This window comes from Ovis canadensis, chromosome 16 (assembly GCF_042477335.2).
Source record: "Ovis canadensis isolate MfBH-ARS-UI-01 breed Bighorn chromosome 16, ARS-UI_OviCan_v2, whole genome shotgun sequence".
NCBI lineage: Eukaryota > Metazoa > Chordata > Mammalia > Artiodactyla > Bovidae > Ovis > Ovis canadensis.
The window spans coordinates 27619390-27647171 of NC_091260.1; the positions used below are offsets into that span (position 1 = coordinate 27619390).

At 37.9% G+C, this 27782-nt stretch overlaps 2 protein-coding genes across 2 annotated transcripts in view; both read right to left on the minus strand.

The window, feature by feature from the left end:
- The window catches only part of CWC27 (CWC27 spliceosome associated cyclophilin), a 255917-nt gene that overhangs the window by 182112 nt on the left and 46023 nt on the right, over positions 1-27782 (minus strand). The window contains exons 8-10 of the mRNA XM_069556311.1: positions 26393-26472; positions 25384-25417; positions 21350-21507 (exon numbers count right to left, since the gene is read on the minus strand). Of these exons, the coding sequence (XP_069412412.1) occupies positions 21350-21507; positions 25384-25417; positions 26393-26472 (272 nt within the window). The remainder of the gene's footprint in view (positions 1-21349; positions 21508-25383; positions 25418-26392; positions 26473-27782) is intronic.
- On the minus strand, positions 22355-22767 carry LOC138421874 (NADH dehydrogenase [ubiquinone] 1 subunit C1, mitochondrial). Its single transcript, XM_069556318.1, has one exon. It carries the CDS (start codon positions 22752-22754, stop codon positions 22524-22526), a length of 231 nt encoding a protein of 76 aa, XP_069412419.1. The 5' UTR covers positions 22755-22767; the 3' UTR covers positions 22355-22523.

The window sequence follows — 27782 nt, forward strand, 5'->3', positions numbered from 1 at the left end:
ATCTGAGCCACAAGGAAAGCCCTTAACACTCACAGAGGTGCATTTATATAGTACACACATTGAAATCAATATAAATGCACACTTACATTGAACAAACTGATACACATGGCATAGCAATATCTAACAAAAACTAAGGAAGGAGGAGAGGTCAAATTTTTCTAACATATCAAAATTGGCAAAAAAGGAAAGAATTGTAGTGAATTGTGAGATTCTTCTTCAAAGTAAGTCTTTACTGAAGACTTTCTATCATGTCTACTCTTAAAAAGACAAGCTTAAATAAATGCTAAGATTCAATAAGGCTAACAAAACAGAGCAAAATCCACTTGCTTAGAAGATTAATGCTGATGAAACACTAAAGTAATCATTCTTAAAATTGTAGAACTTGTAGAAAAAGTGACTTTGGTGGGGAGAAGAAACCCTCTAACTCCCTAGAGTAGAGTGCCCATTGTCTTCTACAAAATCTGAGCCTGAAAAGGACAGATAAGTTAGTTCCAAACTTGCTTTTTAAACTTGTTTAATTTTATTTTCTGATGCTCCCAACACTGTGAAAACATTAAGTAATGTATATTTTCATCACTAATTAACTAGCTTCAAAAACTGTGAGCTTTTCTATTTGCAATTTTTTAAGGAATCTCCACTGGAGCCGATTATACAGAGTGAAGTAAGCCAGGAAGAAAAACACAAATACAGTATACTAACACATATATATGGAATTTAGAAAGATGGTAATGATAACCCTCTATGCGATATAGCAAAAAAGACACAGATGTATACAATGGACTTTTGGACTCTGTGGGAGAGGGAGAGGGTGGGATGATTTGGGAGAATGGCACTGAAACATGTATACTATCATGTAAGAAACGAATCACCAGTCTATGTTCGATACAGGATACAGGATGCTTGGGGCTGGTGCACGGGGATGATCCAGAGAGATGATATGGGGTGGGAGGTGGGAGGTGGGTTCAGGATTGGGAACTCATGTACACCCGTGGCGGATTCATGTCAATGTATGGCAAAACCAATACAGTATTGTAAAGTAAAATAAAGCAAAAATAAAAATTAAAAAAAAAATGTGAGCAAATCATATTAGACATACTGAATGAGTTTTGTTTTTTTGTTTGCTTTTTTGAGGGGAGCCAGTCCTAGCATTTGTTGTCATTTAGTTGCTAAGTTGTGTCCAACTCTTCTGTGACCTCATGGACTATACTCAGGAGGAGGACTATAGCTCCTCTGTCCATGGGACTTCCCAGGCAAGAATACTCTGGTGGGTTGCTATTTCCTTCTCTAAGGTCCTGTCCCCAGGTCATTTGGGTATGTACCATCAGTAGGGATGGAGGCCATTATTTAAGCAGTGTGGTAGCCTCTCTGACAAGATGACACTTGAATAAGGAATTGAATGGCTACTAAGAGGAGGAATGGTTACTAAGAATATCTCAGAGAAGAAAGTTTCAAGCTGAGGCAACCCCAAGTGCAGAGGCTTGAAAGACGAATGAGCTTTACCTGTCCTTGAAACAGCAAGAAGGATAATATGCCAGGTGTGAAGTGAGCAACAAGAGTAAGGTAGCTAACAGCTTGGTAATGAGTGTAAGAAAGTGAGGATCAGAGAAGAGAGTGGGGGGGTTGTCTTCACTAGAAGATGAATTCAGATGTAGATAAGTAGATTTCGTGGTGGGGAAATGAGAAAGTTCTCCCACTACTTCTGTTTCTGTAATGAAATAAGGAGCAAGATGATTCGCCAAAAAGTAAGAGAAGGGATGGACATGTTGAGCGTTATTGATTGAGATGATTCTCTTCCAGGAACAACGAGAAAACCAACTAAGAAAATTATCTGAAATAATGAAGCAGCCATTCATTTCCTCCCTTCCCACATTCCCACCTTAGAGAATCTGGCCTGGAAGAAACAGTCTTACACTATCAGCTAGACTTAGGATCTGCCACACTTAATAGAAAGCTATAACACACCTAGACAGCCTACTAAAAAGCAAAAACATCACTTTGCCAACAAAGGTCCATATAGTCAAAGCTATGGTTTTACCAGTGGTCATGGAGGGATGTGAGAGTTGGACCATAAAGAAGGCAGAGTACCAAAGAATTAATGGTTTCATATTGTGGTGAGGGAGAAGACTCTTGAGAGTCCCTTGGACAGCAAGAAGATCAAACCAGTCAATCCTAAGGGAAATCAACCCTGAGTACTCACTGGAAGGACTGATGCTGAAGCTCCAATACTTCGGCCACCTGATGCAAAGAGCCAACTCATTGGAAAAGACCCTGATGCTGGGGAAGATTGAAGGCAAGAAGGGGATGACAGAGGATGAAATGGTTGGATGGCATCACCAAGATTCGACGGAAATAGCAAGTTCAGGGAGCTGGTGATGGACAGGGAAGCCTGGCGTGCTGCAGTCCATGGGGTTGCAAAGAGTTGGATACAACTGAGCAACTGAACTGATGTTTATTTTTGTGTTTTCTGCCAGGAGGAGGATGGATAAGTTTATTACACAAGCACAGGTGTTTATAGCAATTCCTAGATAAAGCACAGAGGCTGTAGTAGATTGTGTTACTGTTTCTAAGCACTCGGTGAAAGGTTGATGCTTTACCATGTGGACATCAGGCTTGGCTATATCACTCGCTCTGGCTAATAAAATGGTGAAGTGATATATGCCACTTCTAGGTAGAAGCTTTAAGAACTAGCACATAATTCATTGTCACTCTTTTCCCTCTACCATGCTTCTCAGAAAGAGGCTGTTCCTTTATCCTCTATCCCTAAATGAAAATGATAATGGAGCAGATGTACAGATCTCACCAGGATGTAGCTAGAGCAAGGAATAAACATTAATTTTAAACCAGTGAGATTTGGGGATTGTTTGTTACTACAGTATAACCTGACCTAAACTGACTTATTTTTGTTTGGTTGCTCAGTCGTCTCTGGCTCTGCAACTGACTTAAAAGGTGAAAGTGAAAGTTGCTTCACTTGTGTCCAGTTCTTTGCTACCCTTTGGACTGTAGCCCACAAGGCTCCCCTGTGCATGGAATTCTCCAGGCAACAATACTGGAGTGGGTTGCTGTGCCCTTCTCCAGGGGATCTTCTAGAACCAGAGATCGAATCTGGGTCTGCTGCATGCAGGCAGATTCTTTACCGTCTGAGCCACCAGGGGGAGCAATTAAATAGGAAACAATTCAGTATGTATGTTTACGTGTTGAGACATCAATGTATAACAGAAAGGACTAACAGGAGAGAAGCAATAGGAACATCCAGGGTTCCCGTCTCAATTCTTATCACACTACTTAGCCAATTATCCAAGCCAGAAAACAATCATCTGGAATATATCTTTTTCCTCTAAGTCTCCTACATCCAATCTATTACTCCTTAATGTCTCTTGTATCTATCCTCACAGATACTATCTTAATTAGCCTCTTACTACCTTTCCCTTGCACTAAAGTAATAATCTACTAATTTGCCTTCCTGCTTCAGTCTCCTTCCTCTAATCCACTCCCTACATTTATACAGAGTAATACATATTCCTAAAACGATGTTGCCACTTTGCCAGAAACATACCACATGAGACACACTTCAGCTGGAAACACAGGAGTCAACCCTAGCCAACCCCTCTCTAGGCTCCGTAAAGGTATCAAACAACACAGGTTCAGGTACAGGTTTTGCCACTTTTTGGCCACAAGTCACTTAACCTCTTCAAGTACAATTTTTTTTTTTTTCCTTTGTAAAATAAGAATCATAATGTTACTAGCAGCTTTGTTCTCAGGATTAAATTAGAGAAATAAACTGAGTTGGCATAATTTATTGCCTGGTCACACCGTAGAACAATAAACACTTGTGGAATAAGAGAACAAATCTCTGGCTGTGAAAACTTCACAGCTCTTATTGGCTTATCTAATTATCTCCCTTTACTAGAAACTAAGCAGCTTGAGAAGGGGCTGAGCCTCTCTCATCTGAGCACCCTGGGACCAAGCACAGCGCCTGGACTAAAGAGGAAGTCAAAGTATTAAAGTTAAGTGATGTCTGAAAGTGGATAACACACCCTGAATGGTTACAGAAGGAAACAGAGAGAAAGGGTAAAGTCAGAGTGAATAAAATCAATAATGATAAATCTTCCTCAAGTCCTTGTGTAACTACATGTGCTTTTAACTTTGTGCTAAACAAGAACTTGGCATCTTGAGTGGCTATTCTCTTCTGTATTTAACCAAACTACTCTTGCCAACTTCATTTACAGGTGAATTCACAAAGTCCTGATAAGGAAGGTAGGAAAGGAATGAATGTTTAAAAATTCTTCAGTGTGACAACACTGAACATTTCCTCAAATGCTGGATAACTTAAAAGAATGTTTTCCCACACATAATCTCAATGCTACATTTCAAATGTATAATGTATAATTCAAATGTATAATTCCACTGCCTATAAACAATTGATGCCACAAGATCAATAGAATATAACTCTCAAGGGTAATACAAATCAATATATTCTGCTGCTGCTAAGTCACTACAGTCATGTCCTACTCTGTGCGACCCCATAGATGGCAGCCCACCAGGCTCCGCCATCCCCAGGATTCTCCAGGCTCCGCAGTCCCTGGGATTTTCCAAGCTCCGCCATCCCTAGGATTCTCCAGGCAAGAATGCTGGAGTGGGATGCCATTTCCTTCTCCAATGCATGAAAGTGAAAAGTGAAAGTCGCTCAGTCCTGTCCGACTCTTCCCAACCCTATGGACTACAGCCTACCAGGCTCCTCCATCCATGGGATTTTCCAGGCAAGAGTACTGGAGTGGGGTGCCATTGCCTTCTCCACAATACATTCTAAAGAGATGCAATTACTTCTCTATTTTGACAGGAGAATCTCCCCCCATATGTACACTTCCCTGTTTTCTTTCTGTCATATAAAACCTAACTGTAAAAATGGTAGGGTGATTATATTTCTGAAGTGTATAACTGAAGTTCAAGGACTTTTTTGGTTTTATTTTGAAAGTGGTTCTTTGGATATGGATTAAGGTTATCAATAAACTAACTGGGCATTTTAAAGTGGTATTTTATTTCTAACTGCCCAAGAAACAGTTTTATCCAAATTCTTGCTATAAATACCCAAAAAGAAGAAAACTGGAAGCTCACCAGAAAAGTCAAATAATGGTATAGTTTATAACTATTTCATAATTTTAAAAAGTACAGGTAAAGACAATATGATAAACCATCTAGTCTACATAAGGAGATTATACAACACTAGATAATTTGACAATGCTAAAATGTTATTTCTTTTAGATAGTGGTTCCAAGAAATGGCCTATCTTACTAGGATTTGGGTGGAACTTATGAGATTACTGTATTTTACTATTCTTGATCTACAAAAAAGGCAATTATACATTCAATCCTTTTTAAACCTGGTATTTTAATCTTTTCCTGAAATATACATTGCCTACTTAACATCTATAATATTTCACATGCACTTCCATTACAGCACATGCCATACTGAACTGTAATTAACTGTTCATAATTCTTACTCTTGTGCTACAGTTGTGAACATCTGTGGGCAGAAGCCATTTCTCCTTTGTCTTCATGTTCCTGGGGCCTGGCACTGTCTGGCATATAGCAGTTCTTGCACAGTAACTGACGATAAGAGAATAGAAGGGTAGATTAAGAAAGAACATGCAGAAAAGAAAAGCCAAGTTCTAGTAAAAGTTAGTATGCAAACTAGCTGCTACCAGACCGCTCCAAAACTTAACATCTGATGTTAAACCCAAATATTCTCTGAAAATACAGTATTTAAACCACTACTACTCCATACCAAAGAAATAACACTTGCAAATTTTCAGAGACCACTTATCCAGTATATAGATCTTACATTTCTTTCTTTTCTTTTTTTACTCTCTGCTTCAGTACAATATCTTGGGGCAACAGAAGGTGAAAAGCAGCAGAAATGCTCTAACTGGTTAATTTCATTTCTCGCTTATAAAAGTTCTGAGAGCAGCAGGGGGACTTCTTAGAGATCATGGTTTTAATGATTTACATAGGATGGTAAGAATGTCTCTGGACTTCAATCCTTGTTACTGTATTATCTTTTAAATTTTGTACTATCATTTTTAAATGTGCATTATCTTTTAAATTTTTGAAACTTAAATATGACACTATCTTTTTGAATTTGCTAAAGTAAACTAAACTTAAGTACTGGAGACAGCTATGTACTTCCTCAAGTTTGATCACAAAGTAAGAGAAACAGAATACAAAGTATATTAAGACTCAAAAAATTCCCTAAGGCTCAGGGAAAACTTATTAATATTTTTCAGAAGGCTAGAAATATTGAGGAAATAAAAGTATTCAAAGTACCATAAGAAAATGTGGTCCCATAAACAAAAGGAGACTTACAGTGTAAGGCTAAAATTAGCAACAGCTCATTTGGGTGTTCACCCAAGCCAAAGGAGGTATTTCTGACTGTATTATCCCTTGTTTCATAATTTAAAGTTCAACTCATTAGGTTTCAAACTCAATTTCAATATTTATATCTAAATTTTTGATACTATCAGATAAGATATTCAGTTAACCTAACACAGCTTATGAATAGAACACAAATTAACTTGACTTTACCAAATAAGAGAACTGTTTTTATAAAAAAGGAATAGTGCCACAGTTGACTTAATGTGACATAACACAGCTGACCAAACAAGAACCTCTGCAAACACCAAAACTAACATTACTCCAGTTAACCTTGAACAACTACTACAGAAACTAATGATGGCGATTTCAGGGTACGTGTCAAGATTTCTTTGATTTATATTTTAATTTGATGAAAATAATATAGAAGTAAGAGTAATCACAATAAAATTAGAGATGATAGAAATTACACAATAAAAGAAAGGATTTCCATGATGACTGTAATCAGCACAACAGACCACTGATTTCTGACTATCCAGTCTGCTTGTCACATCCGACTTTACTGTTTAGCCATTTATTATAAATCTATACACATATGCGAAAAAAAAGTAGAGCAGACAACTCAGCTTGGTTTATATGACTAACTTGCAGCAGCTGAGCTCCACCTACAGGCAACAAAAGGATTTTTTAGAAAAAATTTTAAAACAGGACTTTGCAAAAGACAGGCTGCAATGCCTTTCAGTTAACCTTGAGTGCACATTAGAATAACCTGTGCTTTCTAAAACTTCTCATGGTCCAAACATTTTGACTGTCTTGATTGCGGCGGGGTGGGGGTGGGGGTTTCCTCAGGTGATTCAAATATATGGAAAAGACTGAGATACTGATTTGTGTTTTTAACAGCACACATCTTGAAAAACATTAGGAAAACTCAGTATCATTCTGTTTCTTCTAAAATGACTTCCCACTATACTGACCCTTTGACTTTTTCAGAGATTAAATTGAGTTCCATTGATATTACTATTTTGTCTCTGTCAGACTGCAAAAAAGACTTGGAGGTGATGCAACTTTTATTTTTTTTAAGTCTAGTACTTGGTGGGGATTACGGTTCTTAACCCTAACTGCACACTAGAATATATGGACAGATTTTACAAAGTATTATTGTGTAAATTAATGTTATATTCTCAGAAGTTAGAAAAGTAGTTACTGTTAGGGGATAAAGGAAGAAATAACCAGAAAAGGGCAAGAGGGAGACCTGTGGGTAATGGCAATTTTGTTTCTTGAACTGGGTGATGGGTATAGGGGTGTATTTGGTTTGTAAAAATTCAATAATACGTGCACTATGAAATATAATTCATACAGATAAATTCTGTATGTATATTATATTTAAATTGAAAGTTAAAATGTTAAAAAAGGATATGCCTAGACTTCACTTCAGACTAAATCATTCAGAATTTTTGGGAGTGGGATCTGGGTATCAATAGTTTTTCTTTTTAACATGTTTCCAGTGAATCTAATGTGGAGTCAGGAGGTAAAAACCGCTCCCCTAAAGAATCACAAATGCATTCATTCATTCATTCACCCACTCATTACACAAACTTTAATGACTAATTACCATACACTTATTACATAAGACTCAGAGGACCTAAAGATAAATAAGATGATCTCTGAAGGAATTCACTCCAGGCAATGGGTAGAAGGCAAACCAATAAATCTCAAGTGATAAATACAAGTAAGTCACTTATAAGATCTACAGAAATGATTTGTCCATGAAGGATTCATTCTTTTTTGTTATTCATTTATTTACATAAATATTTGTGTACTTATGATTATTTGACCACAGATAAATGGACATAATCTCTGCCTTCAAGAAAATTACAGTATAAGGCCACACAAAGAAGAAATATATATATATACAAACCTGATGTCATACTATCACAGAAGCATGAGAAAGATGCTATAGGAATACCCTGGGAAACACCCTGGGGAGTTGGAAATTGCTGACCTTAGAGCTAAGATGATACAAACTTGAACTAGTCCAGTGGCACAGGTGGTAAAAATTACTATTCCAGAGGAGTGCTTCTCAAACTTGAATATACAAATCACCTGGGGGCTCTATTAAAATGCAGATTCTGATTTAAAAGTGTGAGGTGGGGCTTGAAACTTGGCATTTCTATAAAGATCCCAAGTGAAACACAATTTAGGTGGCAAGTTCGTGAGGAGGATGGTTTTTAAGAGGGAAAAAGCAAAAAAATGCCAAATTCCACAACAGACACACTAGGAAAAACAAAAACTGGAAAGCAGTCACTAGACGTGTCAAATACATGGCCTTAGGGAGAGCAGTTTCAGGAGAGTGATGAAGGAGAAGCTGAATGATGTGTATTTAGAAATAAATAGGAACTAAGGTGGTGGGGACAGGAAATAAAATTAAGTGGTTTTCTTTTTTCCACTCCTGAAGTCTATCCACAAGTTGAAGGAAGGCAAGAGAGTGAGAGAAAATTAAAAACAAAAAAAAGAGGATGGAATCATTTTCAGTGGGTAGAGGGATTCCTACCTTTACAGTAGAAGAGGAGGAGATAAGAATTGATGTGAATAAACAGGAAAAGAATATGAGCTGAAGAAGGTACTCCTGTTTCATAGAGCAGAAAGTCAGGTGATCTGATGAGAGAGTGAACCTGAGGTTGAAGGGGAGCACCAGGGACTGGATAATGAAGATGCACTGGAGGCACAGCTGAGGCTGGACTTGTCCCTGGCTGTGTGGTTCTGTTCAGCAGCATTCAGTAGTCAAGGTAGAGGCTTAGAGAAAGTGGACTGGATAAGAAAGAGTGAGACTATACACTGAGAAAAGGAAGGAAGCAAGAGACAGAGATCCTCAAGTCAGAATAAGCACATGAAAGAAAAGAAAGGAGAGAAGGTAATAAGAGCTTTGCATTTTTTTCCCCTCTTGAACCCCTAAGTATTTTTCAGCAGAACAATTAGGAAAATATTCCACTCTGTAAATCTGCTAAAAATTATATTATGAAATATCATTCCCCAACTTAAATATTAAGTACTCAAGAAACCTGCTTGTAGGTTTACCATCCAAAGTGATAAACAGCTTTAACAGAGTCCAGATGTTTCTTTACCACAAATTTTCAGTAAAATCACACTTTGAATGGCTCTAGCATAAAAAGTTGACCAAGGCTAGTTCTAGTCCTTGATCATACTGCTCAAATCGGAAAACAACTGAAGGATAATAGAGTACTTCAAACACATCAGGTGAAAAGTTTGTATATACCAAAAGAATTGCTTTTTGAATAGATAATGATTCCACATTGACATCCTACAGGGCTGGCAACTATCTATACCCATTGTAATTTAACTTAGGCTGAGCAGTGATTTTCTTTTATTAATAAATACAATTATCCTTTTTTTAAAACCACATTACAATTTTTAAAGACTCTTAGAAGTTTCTTTTTCTTTTAACATAAAATTAACTTGAGACAAACTATAGTGAAGCTGGTTTAGCTGACCAAAACCTCTAATGATTTTGAAATTTTCTTCCACTCAAAATAAGTGGTCATGAGACAATCATGGACGTTTCGAGACAAGAGAGAAAAACTATTTTCTCTCTGAAATTCTGTACTTTGTCCTGACCTCTTTTTCTTTAATTTCTCTTTGTAGGGTAGGAGACGGAGGATGAAAGAGGGAGAAAGGAAGATGTGAATACTAAAAACCTGGGGGAAGAGAAGAACAGTTATAAATAGATGTTTTGTACTTACTATGGCAAGTTTTACCAAGTAAGTTTTATATATTCTTACAGAAAATTCAACTTAGTTAAACTTTAAGTTATATTAATTATAGGGTATATAAGTATTTAAAGTTGTATTAAGGCCAACAAAACAGAGTTGAGGACTTAAAAAGGACTTACATGAACAAATATTTGGTTCACCTATTAAAAACTCAATGTATTTTTTGTCACATTAGAAAGCTAATCTTATAGAAATCAGACTTAAATAGCAAAATTCAAACTTAAGTTGAAGAAAGTAGGGAAAACCACTATCACTAGACCATTCAGGTATGACCTAAATCAAATCCCTTATGATTATACAGTGGAAGTGAGAAATAGATTCAAGGGATTAGATCTGATCAACAGAGTGCCTAAAGAACTATGGATGGAGGTTCATAACACTGTACAGGAGGCCGTGATCAAAGCCTCCTTAAGAAAAAGAAATGCAAAAAGGCAAAGTTGTCTGAGAACGCCTTACAAATAGCTGAGAAGAGAAACAAAAGGCAAAAGAGAAAAGGAAAGATACACCCATGTGAATGCAGAGTTCCAATGAACAGCAGGGAGAGTTAAGACAGCCTTCCTAAGTGATCAATGCAAAGAAATAAAAACAATAGAATGGGAAAGACTAGAGATCTCTTCAAGAAAATTAGAGATACCAAGGGAACATTTCATGCAAAGACGGGTGCAATAAAGGACAGAAATGGGATGAACCTAACAGAAGCAGAAAATATTTAGAAGAGGTGGCAAGAATACACAGAAGAACTATACAAAAAAGATCTTCATGACTCAGATAATCACAATGGTGTGATCACTCACCTAGAGCCAATCATCCTGGAGTGCAAAGTCAAGAGAGCCTTAGGAAGCATCACTATGAACAAAGATAGTGGAGGTGATGGAATTCCAGTGGAGCTATTTCAAATCCTAAAAGATGATGCTGTGAAAGTGCTGCACTCAATATGCCAGCAAATTTGCAAAACTCAGCAGTGGCAACAGGACAGGAAAAGGTCAATTTTCATTCCAACCCCTAAGAAAGACAATGCCGAGGAATGCTCAAACTACCACACAATTGCACTCATCTCACACACTAGCAAAGTAATGCTCAAAGCTCTCCAACCTAGTGGAGAACTAGCTTCAACAATATGTGAACTGAGAACTTCCAGATGTTCAAGCTGGATTTAGAAAAGGCAGAGGAACCAGAGATCAAATTGCCAACATCCACTAGATCACTGAAAAAGCAAGAGAGTTCCTGAAAAACATCTACTTTTGCATCATTTAGCTATGCTAAAGATTTTGACTGTGGATCAAAATAAACTGTGGAAAATTCTTAAACAGATATGAGTACCAGAGCACCTTACCTGCCTCCTGAAAAATCTGTATGCAGATCAAGAAGCAACAGTTAGAACTGGACATGGAAGAACGAACTGGTTCCAAATTGGGAAATGAGTACCTCAAGGCTGTATGTTGTCACCCTGCTTATTTAACTTATATGCAGAGTACATCATGAGAAATGCTGGGCTGGATGAAGCACAAGCTGGAATCAAGACTGCTGGCAGAAATATCAATAACCTCAGATATGCAGATGACACAACCCTTATGGCAGAAAGTGAAGAAGAACTAAAGAGCCTCTTGATGAAAGTGAAAGAGGAGAGTGAAAAAGCTGGCTTAAATCTCAACATTCAAAAAACAAAGCTCGAAGATGGCAGAGGAATAGGACGGGGAGACCACTTTCTCCCTCACAAATTCATCAAAAGAACATTTCAACGCTGAGTAAATTCCACAAAACAACTTCTGAATGCTGGCAGAGGACATCAGGCACCCAGAAAAGCAGATCATTGTCTTCAAAAACAGGTAGGAAAAAATATAAAAGACAAAAAAAGAGACAAAGGAGGTAGGGAGGGAGCTCCATCCCAGGAAGGGAGTCCTGTCCCAGGAAGGGAGTCTTAAAAAGAGAGAAGTTTCCAAACATCAGGAAACACTCTCGCTGCCGAGTCTGTGGCAAGCCTTGGAAGCACAGAGGGCAACATAACAGGGAAGAAACATAAATAAATAATTAAAACCAACAGATTACCAGCCCAACAGTAACTCCCCCAGTGGAGAAGCAGCGCAGACGCCCACATCCGCCACTAGCAAGTAGGGGCTGGGCAGGGAGGTGCAGGCTGCAGTGCTTTTTAAGAATCGGGCCAGAATGCCCTGAGTGTAACCGGAGCAAACTAACTTGGGCTAGCATACCAGACGGTGGGATAGCTACCACGTGAAAAGCTCTAAAATAAGAAACCACCAGGACCACACACAGAACAAAGGACGGAACAGAAATAGCCGGCTGTAGACCATACCCCTCCGGTGACAGGCAGCCAGAGCCGTAAGGGCTGGAAGGGGGCAATTGCAGCCCTGGAGAGACATTTCCTACCAAACTGCAAGCAGGCTTCCTTGCTAAGACTTCTTTGGGTTCTGGACAGTCACTATCCACCTCAGAAGGGGCGCCAGCAGTACACCCAGAAAACTGAGCAGCAGGGATGGGAAAGGTGATAAGTCGCAGTGACCGCGCTCACCAAACACCTGAGCGACTCAGACCTGGGAAGGGCACAAAACGCAGGCCCAACCGAATCTGCACGTCTGAGGGCTACCTGAGCGCCAAGCCTGAGCAGCTTAGACCGGGGAGGTGCATGCAGCCTAGGGCCAGCCTCAGACGGTTCCCTGCAGAGCAACGAAGAGCCTGAGCGGTGTGCTCCGTGAGCATGTGTGGCTGAGGCACTGCGAGCACATGCCAGTGTTATTTGTTTGCAGCATCCCTCCCTCCCCACAGCGCGACTGAACAAGTGAGCTTAAAAAAAGTGTCCACCACCGCCCCCCTTGTATCAGGGCGGAAATCAGACACTGAAGAAACCAGCAAACAGAAGAAGCTCAACAGAGGGAACTGCCTTGGAAGTGACCCCACACTGCCCACAACACCAGAGAAAGTCCCAGATATATCTTTACTATTTTTATGATCATTCTTTTTTTTTTGATGTTGCTGTTTGATTGTATTTTTCTTCTTTTATCTTTTTTATTTAACTTTTTAAAATTTTTAGGTCCTCTATTTCTCCTTTAATTTTTATTTTTATGACCTATTACTTTAAAAAAAAAGACCCTATTTTTAAAGCAAATGCCATATATATTTTTTTGGTTGTTGTTGTTTTTTTAATAATTCCTGTGACTTTGTTTTTCTTCTTCTTCTTCTTTTCTTTAATATTGTATTTTTGAAAATCCAACCTCTACTCTAGATTTTTAATCTTTGCTTTTTGGTATTTGTTGACAATTTTGTACATTTAAAAACCCAATCTTCAGTATCCAATTTTACCTGAGAGCGAGATTACTGGCTTGACCACTCTCTCCTCCTTTGGAATCTCCTTTTTCTCCACCAGGTTGTCTCTGTCTCCTCCCTCCCCTTTCTCTTCTCTAACCAACTCTGTGAATCTCTGTGTGTTCCAGACGATAGAGAACACTTAGGGAACTGGTTACCGGCTGGATCTGTCTCTCTCTTTTTCATTTCTTCCTGGCCACCTATGTCTACTTCCTCCCTCTCCTCTTCCTTGTATAAATCCGTGAACATCTCTGAGCAGTCCAGACTGTGGAGTGCACATAAGGAAGTGATTACTGACTAGCTGGCTCTCTCCTCTTTTGATCCCACCTCATCTCATTCCAGTCACCTCTAACTACCCCCTCCCTCTCCTCTTCTCCATGTAACTCAGTGAACCTCTCTGGGTGTCCCTCAATGTGGAGAAACTTTTCATCTCTAACCTAGATGTTTTATCATCAGTGCTGTATAGATGGAGAAGTCTTGAGGCTACTGTAAAAATAAAACTGAAAACCAGCAGCAGGAGGCTTAAGTCCAAATCCTGAGAACATCAGAGAACTCCTGACTCCAGGGGATATTAATCGATAGGAGCTCATCAAACACCTCCATACCTACACTGAAACAAAGCACCACCCAAGGGCCAACAAGTTCCAGAGCAAGACATACCAGGCAAAGTCTCCAGCAACAGAGGAACACAGCCCTGAGCTTCAATATACAGGTAGCTCAAAGTTACTCCAAAACCACTGACATCTCATAACTCATTACTGGACACTTCATTGCACTCCAGAGAGAAGAAATCCAGCTCCCCCCACCAGAACACCGACACAAGCTTCCCTAACCAAGGAACATTGACAAACCACTGATACAACCCCACCCACAGTGAGGAAACTCCATAATAAAGAGAACTCCACAACTGCCAGAATACAGAAAGGCCACCCCGAATGCAGCAATATAAACAAGATGAAGAGACAGAGGAATACCCAGCAGGTAAAGGAACAGGATAAATGCCCACCAAACCAAACAAAAGAGGAAGAGATAGGGAATCTACCTGAGAAAGAATTCCAAATAATCACAGTGAAAATGATCCAAAATCTTGAAATAAAAATGGAATCACAGACAAATAGCCTGGAGACAAGGATTGAGAAGATGCAAGAAAGGTTTAACAAGGACCTAGAAGAAATAAAAAAGAGTAAATGTATAATGAATAATGCAATAAATGAGATCAGAAACACTCTGGAGGCAACAAATAGTAGAATAAGGAGGCAGAAGATAGGATTAGTGAAATAGAAGATAGAATGGTAGAAATAAGTGAATCAGAGAGGAAAAAAAAAAAACGAATTAAAAGAAATGAGGACAATCTCAGAGACCTCCAGAACAATATGAAACGCTCCAACATTCGAATTACAGGAGTCCCAGAAGAAGAAGACAAAAAGAAAGACCATGAGAAAATACTTGGGATAATAGTTGAAAACTTCCCTAAAATGGGGAAGGAAATAATCACCCAAGTCCAAGAAACCCAGAGAGTTCCAAACAGGACAAACCCAAGACACATATTAATCAAATTAACAAAGATCAAACACAAAGAACAAATATTAAAAGCAGCAAGAGAAAAACAACAAATAACACACAAGGGGAGTCCCATAAGGATAACTGCAGATCTTTCAATAGAAACTCTTCAGGCCAGGAGGGAATGGCAAGATATACTTAAAGTGATGAAAGAAACTAAGCTACAGCCCAGATTACTGTACCCAGCAAAGATCTCATTCAAATATGAAGGAGAAATCAAAAGCTTTACAGACAAGCAAAAGCTGAGAGAACTCAGCACCACCAAACCAGCTCTCCAACAAATGCTAAAGGATATTCTCTAGACAGGAAACACAAAAAGGGTGTATAAACCCGAGCCCAAAACAATAAAGTAAATGGCGACGGGATCATACTTATCAATAATTACCTTACACGTAAAGGGACTGAATGCCCCAACCAAAAGGCAAAGACTGGCTGAATGGATACAAAAACAAGACCCCTATATATGCTGCCTACAAGAGACCCACCTCAAAACAAGGGACACATACAAACTGAAAGTGAAGGGCTGGAAAAAGATATTCCATGCAAATAGAGACCAAAAGAAAGCATGAGTAGCAATACTCATGTCTGATAATATAGACTTTAAAACAAAGGCTGTGAAAAGAGACAAAGAAGGCCACTACATAATGATCAAAGGATCAATCCAAGAAGAAGATATAACAATTATAAATATATATGCACCCAACATAGGAGCACCGCAATATATAAGACAAATGCTAACAAGTATGAAAGGGGAAATTAACAATAACACAATAATAGTGGGAGACTTTGATACCACCCTCACACCTATGGACAGATCAACTAAACAGAAAATTAACAAAGAAATGCAAACTTTAAATGATAGAATAGACCAGTTAGACCTAATTGATATCTATAGGACACTTCACCCCAAAACAATGAATTTCACCTTTTTCTGAAGTGCTCACGGAACCTTCTCCAGAAGATCACATCCTGGGCCATAAATCTAACCTTGATAAATTAAAAAAAATTGAAATCATTCCAAGCATCTTTTCTGACCATAATGCAGAAAGATTAGATCTCAATTATAGGAGAAAAACTATTAAAAATTCCAACATATGGAGGCTGAACAACATGCTTCTGAATAACCAACAAATCACAGAAGAAATCAAAAAAGAAATCAAAATATGCATAGAAACGAATGAAAATGAAAACACAACAACCCAAAACCTGTGGGACACTATAAAAGCAGTGCTAAGAGGAAAGTTCATAGCAATACAGGCATACCTCAAGAAACAAGAAAAAAGTCAAATAAATAACCTAACTCTACACCTAAAGCAACTAGAAAAGGAAGAAATGGAGAACCCCTGAGTTAGTAGAAGGAAAGAAATCTTAAAAATTAGGGCAGAAATAACTGCAAAAGAAACAAAAGAGACCATAGCAAAAATCAACAAAGCCAAAAGCTGGTTCTTTGAAAGGATAAATAAAATTGACAAACCATTAGCCAGACTCATCAAGAAACAAAGGGAGAAAAATCAAATCAATAAAATTAGAAATTAAAATGGAGAGATCACAACAGACAACACAGAAATACAAAGGATCATAAGAGACTACTATCAGCAATTATATGCCAATAAAATGGACAACGTGGAAGAAATGGACAAAATCTTAGAAAAGTGTAACTTTCCAAAACTGAACTAGGAAGAAATAGAAAATCTTAACAGACCCATCACAAGCACGGAAATTGAAACTGTAATCAGAAATCTTCCAGCAAACAAAAGCCCAGGTCCAGACGGCTTCACAGCTGAATTCTACCAAAAATTTAGAGAAGAGCTAACACCTATCCTACTCAAACTCTTCCAGAAAATTGCAGAGGAATGTAAGCTTCCAAACTCATTCTATGAGGCCACCATCACCCTAATACCAAAACCTGACAAAGATGCCACAAAAAAAGAAAACTGCAGGCCAATATCACTGATGAACATAGATGCAAAGATCCTTGACAAAATTCTAGCAATCAGAATCCAACAACACATTAAAAAGATCATACACCATGACTAAGTGGGCTTTATCCCAGGGATGCAAGGATTCTTCAGCATCCACAAATCAATCAATGTAATTCACCACAATAACAAATTGAAAAATAAAAGCCATATGATTATCTCAATAGATGCAGAGAAGGCCTTTGACAAAATTCAACATCCATTTATGATAAAAACTCTCCAGAAAGCAGGAATAGGAGGAACATACCTCAACATACTAAAAGCTATATATGACAAACCCACAGCAAACATTATCCTCGATGGTGAAAAACTGAAAGCATTTCCCCTAAAGTCAGGAAAAAGACAAGGGTGCCCACTTCCACCACTACTACTCAATATAGTTCTGGAAGTTTTGGCCATAGCAATCACAACAGAAAAAGAAATACAAGGAATCCAAATTGGAAAGAAGAAACTCTCACTGTTTGCAGATGACATGATCCTTTACACAGAAAACCCTAAAGACTCCACCAGAAAATTACTAGAGCTAATCAATGAATATCGTAAAGCTGCAGGATATAAAATCAACACACAGAAATCCCTTGCATTCCTATACACTAATAATGAGAAAGTAGAAAAAGAAATTAAGGAAACAATTCCATTCACCATTGCAACGAAAAGAATAAAATCCTTAGGAATATATTTACCTAAAGAAACTAAAGACCTATATATAGAAAACTATAAAACACTGGTTAAAGAAATCAAAGAGGACACTAATAGATGGAGAAATATACCATGTTCATGGATCAGAAGAAGCAATATAGTGAAAATGAGTATACTACCCAAAGCAATCTACAGATTCAATGCAACCCCTATCAAGCTACCAGCGGTATTTTTCAGAGCTGGAACAAATAATTTCACAATTTGTATGGAAATACAAAAAACCTCGAATAGCCAAAGCAATCTTGAGAAAGAAGAATCGAACTGGAGGAATCAACTTGCCTGACTTCAGGCTCTACTACAAAGCCACAGTCATTAAGACAGTATGGTACTGGCACAAAGACAGAAATATAGATCAATGGAACAAAATAGAAAGCCCAGAGATAAATCCACACACGTATGGACACCTTATCTTTGACAAAGGAGGCAAGAATATACAATGGATTAAAGACAATCTCTTTAACAAGTGGTGCTGGGAAAACTGGTCAACCACTTGTAAAAGAATGAAACTAGATCACTTTCTAACACCATACACAAAAATAAGCTCAAAATGGATTAAGGATCTAAACGTAAGACCAGAAACTATAAAACTCCTAGAGGAGAACATAGGCAAAACACTCTCCGACATAAATCACAGCAGGATCCTCTATGATCCACCTCCCAGAATACTGGAAATAAAAGCAAAAATAAACAAATGGGATCTAATTAAAATTAAAAGCTTCTGCACAACAAAGGAAACTATAAGCAAGGTGAAAAGACAGCCTTCAGAATGGGAGAAAATAATAGCAAATGAAGCAGCTGACAACTAATCTCAAAATTATACAAGCAGCTTATGCAGCTCAATTCCAGAAAAATAAATGACCCAATCAAGAAATGGGCCAAAGAACTAAATAGACATTTCTCCAAAGAAGACATACGGATGGCTAACAAACACATGAAAAGATGCTCAACATCACTCATTATCAGAGAAATGCAAATCAAAACCACAATGAGGTACCATTTCACACCAGTCAGAATGGCTGCGATCCAAAAGTCTACAAGCAATAAATGCTGGAGAGGGTGTGGAGAAAAGGGAACCCTCTTACACTGTTGGTGGGAGTGCAAACTAGTACAGCCACTATGGAGAATAGTGTGGAGATTCCTTAAAAAATTGCAAACAGAACTGCCTTATGACCCAGCAATCCCACTGCTGGGCATACACACCGAGGAAACCAGAATTGAAAGAGACATGTGTACCCCAATGTTCATCGCAGCACTGTTTATAATAGCCAGGACGTGGAAACAACCTAGATGTCCATCAGCAGATGAAAGGATAAGAAAGCTGTGGTACATATACACAATAGAGTATTACTCAGCCATTAAAAAGAATACATTTGAATCAGTTCTAATGAGGTGGATGAAACTGGAGCCTATTATACAGAGTGAAGTAAGCCAGAAAGAAAAACACAAATACAGTATACTAACACATATATATGGAATTTAGAAAGATGGTAATGATAACCTTGTATGTGAGACAGTAAAATAGACACAGATGTATACAATGGACTTTTGGACTCTGTGAGAGAGGGAGAGGGTGGGATGATTTGGGAGAATGGCATTGTAACATGTATACTATCATGTAAGAAATGAATCGCCAGTTTATGTTTGATACAGGATACAGGATGCTTGGGGCTGGTGCACGGGGATGATCCAGAGAGATGATATGGGGTGGGAGGTGGGAGGGGGGTTCAGGATTAGGAACTCATGTACACCCATGGCGGATTCATGTCAATGTATGGCAAAACCAATACAGTATTGTAAAGTAAAATAAAGTAAAAAAAAAAAAAAAACACACACACACACACACAAAACAAAGATCATGGCATCCAGTCCCATCGCGTCAAGGCAAATAGATGGGGAAAGAATGGAAACAGTGACAGACTTTCTTTTCTTGGCCTCCAAAATCACTGCAGATGGTGACTGCAGCCATGAAATTAAAAGAAGCTTGCTCCTGGAAGAAAAGCTGTGACTAATCTAGACAGCATATTAAAAAGCAGAGACATTACTTTGCCTACAAAGGTCCGTCTAGTCAAAGGTATGGTTTTTCCAGTAGTCATGCTGGATGTGAGAGTTGGATCATAAAGAAAGCTGAGTATCAAAGAACTGATGATTTTGAACTGTGGTGTTGGAGAAGACTCTTGAGAGTCCCTTGGACTTCAAGGAGATCAAACCAGTCAGTCCTAAAGGAAATAGGTCCTGAATATTCATTGGAAGGACTGATACTGAAGTTGAAGCTCCAGTACTTAGGCCACCTGATGTGAAGAACTGACTCATTGGAAAAGACCCTGGTGCTAGGAAAAGACTGAAGGCAGGAGGAGAAGGGGATGACAGAGGATGAGATAGCTGGATGGCATCACCAACTGGATGGACATGAATTTGAGCAAGCTCCAGGAGTTGGTGATGGACAGGGAAGTCTATTGTGCTGCAGGCTATGGGGTTGCAAAGAGTTGGACATCACTGAGCGACTGGACTGAAAGGAACTGAAAAATCAGGAAATGTATCTCCTGAGTAAGAGAAAGAAATAAAGGATTCTTGATTATATTGATGATCTAACTAAAAGTTCGGGCTGATAAGAGGCCCGTCAACTCCACGGGCCTTATATAAGCATATATATGATTGCTAAAATCTTCATCCAATAGTGGCCCAAAGTTAATCAACTATATTAAATTATTCAACAATGATTACTTGAGCATCAGGTGAATGTCACCAGAAAAAGATATTTAAAGACAACTTCTAAGTACCATTTCTGAATGCAAAAGGTTATACTATCAGTGGAAATTTCTAGGGAAGTACTTTTCTGGTTACACAAAGAAAAAATTTAGAGATCTAAGTGATGATAATATGAAAATGTTTTTTATTTGTAGTTTTTCTGTGTGAGGTTGAGAAACATAACAGAATAAAACAATGTTGTTTACAGGGAGTTACACCTATCTTACCCCCAATTGTAGGTCATTCAAAGAAAACAAACACTACCATTTTTTTAAAGCTATATTATTTTATATGTGTAACAAAGTTATAATAACAGAATTATAAAGGAGAGCTTTTCAATTAAGCTGAATTTCAGGAGAATAAAATGTTGTCACAAAATTTAACAAGTCTTTGAAATGAGACATGTGTTGAGATTTATTTTATGATACCACCAAGGTTAGGAGGGGTAGACAGTATAAATCAGACTTGAAAAAATATTTAAGAGTATTTTCAGGCCCACCCTCTTTTTAGCCATTTTTGACAAATTTTACTCCCTTAAATCTGAGGACATCTTTTTGTTTTTTATAATGACTTATCTTGTTTGTTTTAAACAAATACAGTCTTCCACATATAGCTAATATTTTGCTTACCTCAAAAAAAAAAAAAAACAAAAAAACCTTAGAGGCTTTTAAAGAAGAGATCAAAGAGAAATAAAGCAGAATTTGACTCTTAAGACCATTGATGTAAATAAAATTGGTCTATTTTCTTTTAGGCCTGAGTGGGCTAATTTAAGACAACTGGTATATATATCAAACACTATGAAAACAACATTTTGGAAAGTTGAATAGAGGACTCAATCTTAATCTTAAATAAGTATAAAAGACAGAAACTCTGATATTTCAACTGCTTGACTCACCTGCGGCTAATTGACTTCTTCTCCACTTCACCCTCTCCAGCTCTCTTAACATTCTCACTTGTGTCCTTTTTTAACTTTTTTGCAATTCTTTCTCTCATCTGGTTCTTCTCATCACCATCAACATATTCATCCTGCTCTGCATCTTCATATTCTCCATCCTGTAAAAATCGAAATGTAGTATTTACTGGGCATTCCATTTTCTCCTTTCGCTTCCAGAGGTCTGTCTCAGACTCTCCTCACTGCATTTTAGGCCAGGTTTTTTGTTTGTTTCATTTTGAACTAGTAAGGGCTTGAAGAATCTGCTACAGGTGGGAATACCCAGCTCTGAGTATGCCATAGCCCAGCAAGTGTTGCTGCTCAATCCACAACCAGTCCGTACTGTGCTCCTGCTGGATCACCCAGACTTTTGTGTTGATCTGTTGTACATTCTTGTTCTTCCCCAGTGGGCAAGGTGGCTTCTGGAGGCAGTTGGCTAACATACTGATCTCAACCACGTAATGCAAGTTAAAGAGGAGGAGGTAAAGAAGCTGATATTTCTTCCTACAAATTAAGACATAGCAATCACTCCTCTCTCAAAACCCTGCAATGAGCCCAACTCTACCAAGACACTATACAATCTGTAGCTCCTTGACATAATCTCCTACAATTCCAGGCCAGCCATACAGCCAGCTCTGGAGTTGCTCTTCCTTCCAACCTGAAACTCTTACTTTATGACTCTGCATTGCTCACTCTTTCCTCTCCTTCAGGTCTCTGGCCAAATGCTACCCTCTCAGTGCTCCTTCTCTTGATCACCCTAATAAAATTGCAGAACCATACACTCACCCACTGTGGTCTCTATTCCCCTTCCCTATTTTTCCTCAAAACATTTATAACTCATTTGACATACTATATATTTTAATTATTTATTTATTTTTTTTTTTTTCAGATGGCACGTTCCACATTAAAATACTTTTAATAATTTACCTTAGAACTGACATTCTATACACTGTCACAATATACATAATCTGACGAACACAGAAGTATTTTTTAATTTAATTATGTAAAACACAAATGCTGACTTGACATATGGTCACACGTAATTCTTTCTCTCACGTTTACAACTCAACAGATTCGTGAATCCAGAGGAACTGCTATAATCACTATATGGAACACACTGTTTTAGTATTTCCAAAGTTTATTCCAACCCATTTCTTCTTTTATACTCTAAAACATCTTCATTATGTTGTTTGATGAGATAGATCCACAAAAAAGCGGAGGTGCCCAAGGTCAATCCAACTTTCAGCCAGTTAGGACTGCCATGTGGCGGTTCCTGAATGTAGAACTTTGACCGCGATGAAGAGACACTCGGGAACCTAGCCGGGGCCAGCAGCTTCCAGAATGGGCGCAAAAAGGCGGACGGCGCCATCTTGCCTGGCTTCCTGGGCCTATTTTAATTATTTATATGATTGTTGTCTCCAATGATCAGAGGAAGGATTCCATAAGAGCTAAAATTCTGGACTGTTGTGCTTATTGCCAAATTGACAACTTCCAGAATAGCTTCCCAGATTAACAGAGAAAGGAGTGGAGAGAAAAACGAAGAGAGAAGGAGGGAAGAGGGTAGAGAAGAGGGAAGAAACTACCCAAGTTGATCTTTTTCTCTTGTGATTCTTTGACCAGGTGAGTCATGGTAAGGCAGGATTCTTAAATTTAGGCCTGTGGACCCAAGGCCAGTGCTTCTCGGGCTATAAAATGTGGATTGTTTCTAATCTCTGCAGATAGAAATTGTGAGTGTTTTCAGTGAGATGTTTAAGACTTTCTTTAGCTTTAAAATTTCATAACCATTGACCCAGGTCTTCCATGCATGGTCCTCAGGAGACAGAAAAAAATGCCATGCAAATTAGTAAAATTTTGTTTGTGGATGCAATGTTTCCTAGGACAGAGGTCCACTGTTTTAGTGACTGCAAAGGATCTTGGGATACTAAACAGGTTAAAGATCGTACACTATCCTTAGGTGACCTCACCCCCGCCTAGAGCATAAGAATGTATGGATAATTTTACATCAGGCCTTGGTCCTACCTTCCAGACCCATATTAATGTTACACAGATGTCTCCAAGTTATCTGAATCACAAAATGTATATTATTAAGCACATTATTTTTCATCATTCTCCCCATCTGTCTTTTGTACCCATCGAACAAGCTGCCCAAATCAGAAATCTTATGGTTGTTTCCCTGAGAATAAGTCACCTCTTAGACCTCTTTCAAGTCTCTCGCTCTCCCATCTCACAGCTGTGATTTTCTATCAGCTCTCCTCCAAACAGGACTTCTCTGGTGGCTCAGATGGTAAAGTGTCTGCCTACAATGCAGGAGACCCGGGTTCCCGATCCCTGGGTCAGGAAGATGCTCCGGAGAAGGAAATGGTAACCCACTCCAGTACTCTTGCTTGGAAAATCCCAGGGATGGAGGAGCGTGGCAGGCTGCAGCCCATGGGGTTGCAAAGAGTCGGACACGACTGAGCGACTTCACTTTCTTTCTTTCTCCTCTCAACATAGCTCCCTGACAGTTCTCCGTGACTCTTGCCTATTTCTTCTAATGTGTCCTCTCTAACTTTGCCAATAGGGATCTTCCTAAAATGCAAAGTTGACCACAGCATTCATCTTTTTAACTAATGCCCTCTAACTGTTTCTCATCACTTTTAGAATGAAATTTAAAGTCCTCACCATAGTCTATGAAGCTCTCTATTCTTTGACTTCTCCCCACCTCTCCAACCTCACCACTCTCCTTCCTGTCACTAAGTTCTGGTCACTTTGTTCTGCTTTCAGCTCCTGAAACACAACAAACTCTCTCCTACTTCAGAGCCTTTTGTAGATGTAGCTCCTCCTAACCCTCTTCCCTCCTGCTCTCCTCACAGTGAGGTTCCTTCTCAAACTTTAACCTTAGTGTGTACTTCCTAAATAAGATATACTCTCTCCTTGTTACTATGTGTTGCTGCTGCTGCTAAGTGGCTTCAGTCGTGTCTGACTCTGTGCAACCCCACAGATGGTAGCCCACCAGGCTCCCCGATCCCTGGGATTCTCCAGGCAAGAGTACTGGAGTGGGTTGCCATTTCCTTCTCCAAAGCATGAAAGTGAAAAGTGAAAGTGAAGTCACTCAGTCATGTCCGTCTCTTAGCAACCCCATGGACTGCAGCCTACCAGGCTCCTCTGTCCATGGGATTTTCTAGGCAACAGTAGTGGAGTGGGGTGCCATTGCCTTCTCTGGTTACTATGTGTTAGCATATGCTGTTCTCTAAGCTAGAGTGATCCCACCCTTACCAGTTTCTTTTTTGATCTAGTTAACTCCTAATTCTCCTATAAGACACAACACAGCATCATCTCTTCCCAGAAGGTTCTCTTGACCAGGTTAGACAGTCATTCTTTCTCCATTACATATAGAGAAAATGCTGTCTTCTGAATATGATAATAGATGAAGCTGTGTTCTCGCATGGACAGTTATGTGTTTCCTTCTGTACAATGCACAGATCAATGAGTTTTTATATAAGTGAATGATTTGAAAAACTTGATCTCTTACACATAAAGGAAATCCTGCCTTATCAGCTTTAATAGCCAGTACAAGTAATGCAGAGACATCAAGACAGTTTTAAGAGAGAATGTTCTGAAATGTTTGTATGAAGAAGGAAACTACCATAAATGACTGATTTAAGCATTTCCCATATATCATATAGGATGTCACACAACAACATTTAAACTTATCATAATAAAATCAATGACATCTAAATTTTGAGTGTTCATGTAACATTATGTGAGATGGAGAAAAAGGCTAGAAATTCACATATAAGATTCTGATTTTGGAGGAAAACAAATACATAAATATAGTATGAAGAAAATTCCAACACTGAAATACATAATTTATTTTTTAAATCTTTCAAAATTTTTTCAAATTTTTATATATTTATAAAAGATAATATATAGTACCTTTTAGGAAAAATAATCATTTGTAAAGATTTTGAATTTTCTATAAACTGTTCAACTATATTTATACTAAAATTAAAACTCACATCATCTGAATCTTCTGCTGCATCCCCTTTCTCACTACAAAAAATAAGAAAAACAAATTTTAGCTTCAAAATGAAACTAGCAAAATTATTCAATTATTCAAAAAAGTAGAATATTTTGCTATGATTAATAACTCAAAAATACTTCAACATAGGAATTTCAGAATGGCATCATAGAGCAAAGAGAAACATTCTAAAAGAAGTTGTTTTTATAAATAGAATAGAAGGTATGTTCCATTAGCACAAATACAAATTCACTAGAATTTTTTTTTAAAGCAAATAACCAATAGTGCTATTTTTATGAACAAAAGGCTGCAGAAATTAATTTTTTCTATTGGCTTTATGTCTTCAGGCTGAAGAAGACAAGTCCTTCAAATACAAGTATGTCAAGAAGAGACTGTTTCAATATATAATTTCTGAAAATGAGTTAAACTCAGTACCACAGTATTGTAGTCCCCCTTTCAGACACTGGTCCAGTAAATCACACGTAATTACATTTAACAGTCAGACATTTGCCCATACCAAAGAGAGGCAACAAAAACAGTAAGATAGTTTTCTGGTAACTCCTGAAATATATATGGAATAATACTCAGTGAACTGGTCCAAAATGTGGTGATTTCCTCACAAAACCCTTCAAATCTGATTTGCTTATTCATGATTCTGAGACAAAAATGATTCAAGAAGAAGATTAATAAAAAAAAACCTTTGAATTAAGCATTAAATCATTAAAGTGGACAGCTCTCTAGTGTTCAAACTATCCCGAGATTTAGAAGTTTAAGAGATAACTTTAAATGTAATTAGCTCAACAAAAATAAGATAGATAGCGAGAGAGTGAATGTGACTAGAGGGATTCTCTCTCCATTATGCTAGTAGCTCTATTACCCCCATTACCAAAATGCTTTAGTTTTTCGGTTGGGCTGACAAAATTTGACTTAATGAGAACTGACTGCTTACTTACAAAGGGAGACAGAAAATTATGAGCCAAAAAATGAGAGCTTAGCACCATACTAACCTTTCAACAGCTGGAACAGAGCTGAGATGGGGATCATCCTTAAGCAAGTCATGACTACTTTTGCTTTTCCCTTTCATGCTCTAGAAAGAAATGTACAATGTAATCATGAGTGGGGGAAAAAACAGTCTTCCAAAAGGACAAGTTAACACATTTACATAGAATCTAGTACTGGTATACTGTGGTTATTAGTAAAAGACACATGTTCCTGAAAAATCTAAGTAGAAAGAAAAGCTTTGTAAAATAGCAATCTTATTCTCCCATAGACTAAAAATATTATTTGAAAAGCATCTCTCCTTCAAAAAGCGTGATATAGCCTTAAAAACAAGTTTATTGATTACTATTTCCAAACACTAAACACTCTTTATGATTTCTTAGTTAATTTTTGATTGATATATTAAAACTCAGAAGACAAATCACAAGAGTAATCTGAAATAAACACACACTATTATTCTTCAAATATACTGTGTATACTAGCAGTATAGTATTCTTGCACAGAATCACTTTTAAAATGTACCCAAGCAACCAGATGAGAACATCTATAAAATACTATTTAACATATGTAAAAGATCTTTTCATGTATGACTGCTCCTTGGTGACCTAATATTAAATAACTTCAAAAGTCATATTCTCAGTAAATTTATACTTTAAATTTATATAATAAGACATTAGAAGATAAGAAGTAGAACTATTAAAACACTGACAAAATAATGTCATTTTTGGCAATATGGATGGGCCTAGAAATTGTCATACTGTGTGAAGTCAGACACAGAAAAACAAATGCCCTATGATAACTGCCTATATGTGGAATCAAAAAAAAGGTACAAATGAACTTAGTTACAAAACAGAAGTAGAGTCACAGATGCAGAAGACAGGCTTATGGTTACCAGGGGATAAAGGAGGGGGAGGGATAAATGGGGAGACTGTGATTGACATATACACATGATTATATGTAAAACAGACTAATAATAACCTACTGTGTAGCACAGAGAACTCTACTCAGCACTCTGTAATGACCTATACAGGAAAAGAATCTAAAAAAAGAGTGGACATATGTGTATGTATATCTGATTCACTTTGCTGTACACCTGAAACTCAACACTGTAAATCAAATATATCCCAATAAAAATTTAAACAAGCTACAACCATTATTCTAATTTATTAAATATATACTTGTGTCAGGCACTGAGCTACAATACAATATTCCCACATCTCAATTCCTCTTGTCCCCAAATGAAAGTAAGTAAGGTAGCCATTATTAGTCCCATTTTACAGATAGAAAATAGACTTAGAGAGATTAGGTAATTCACTAAGCTAGTGGTAGAAGATCTCAGATTTAAATCCTGGTCTATCTCACAATGATATAATCCATTTTTCTTCTCCTATAGGCCCC

Coding starts and splice junctions, on each gene's coding strand:
- LOC138421874 (XM_069556318.1), bottom strand. CDS start 22,754: ATGGCGCCGTCCGCCTTTTTGCGCCCATTCTGGAAGCTGCTGGCCCCG.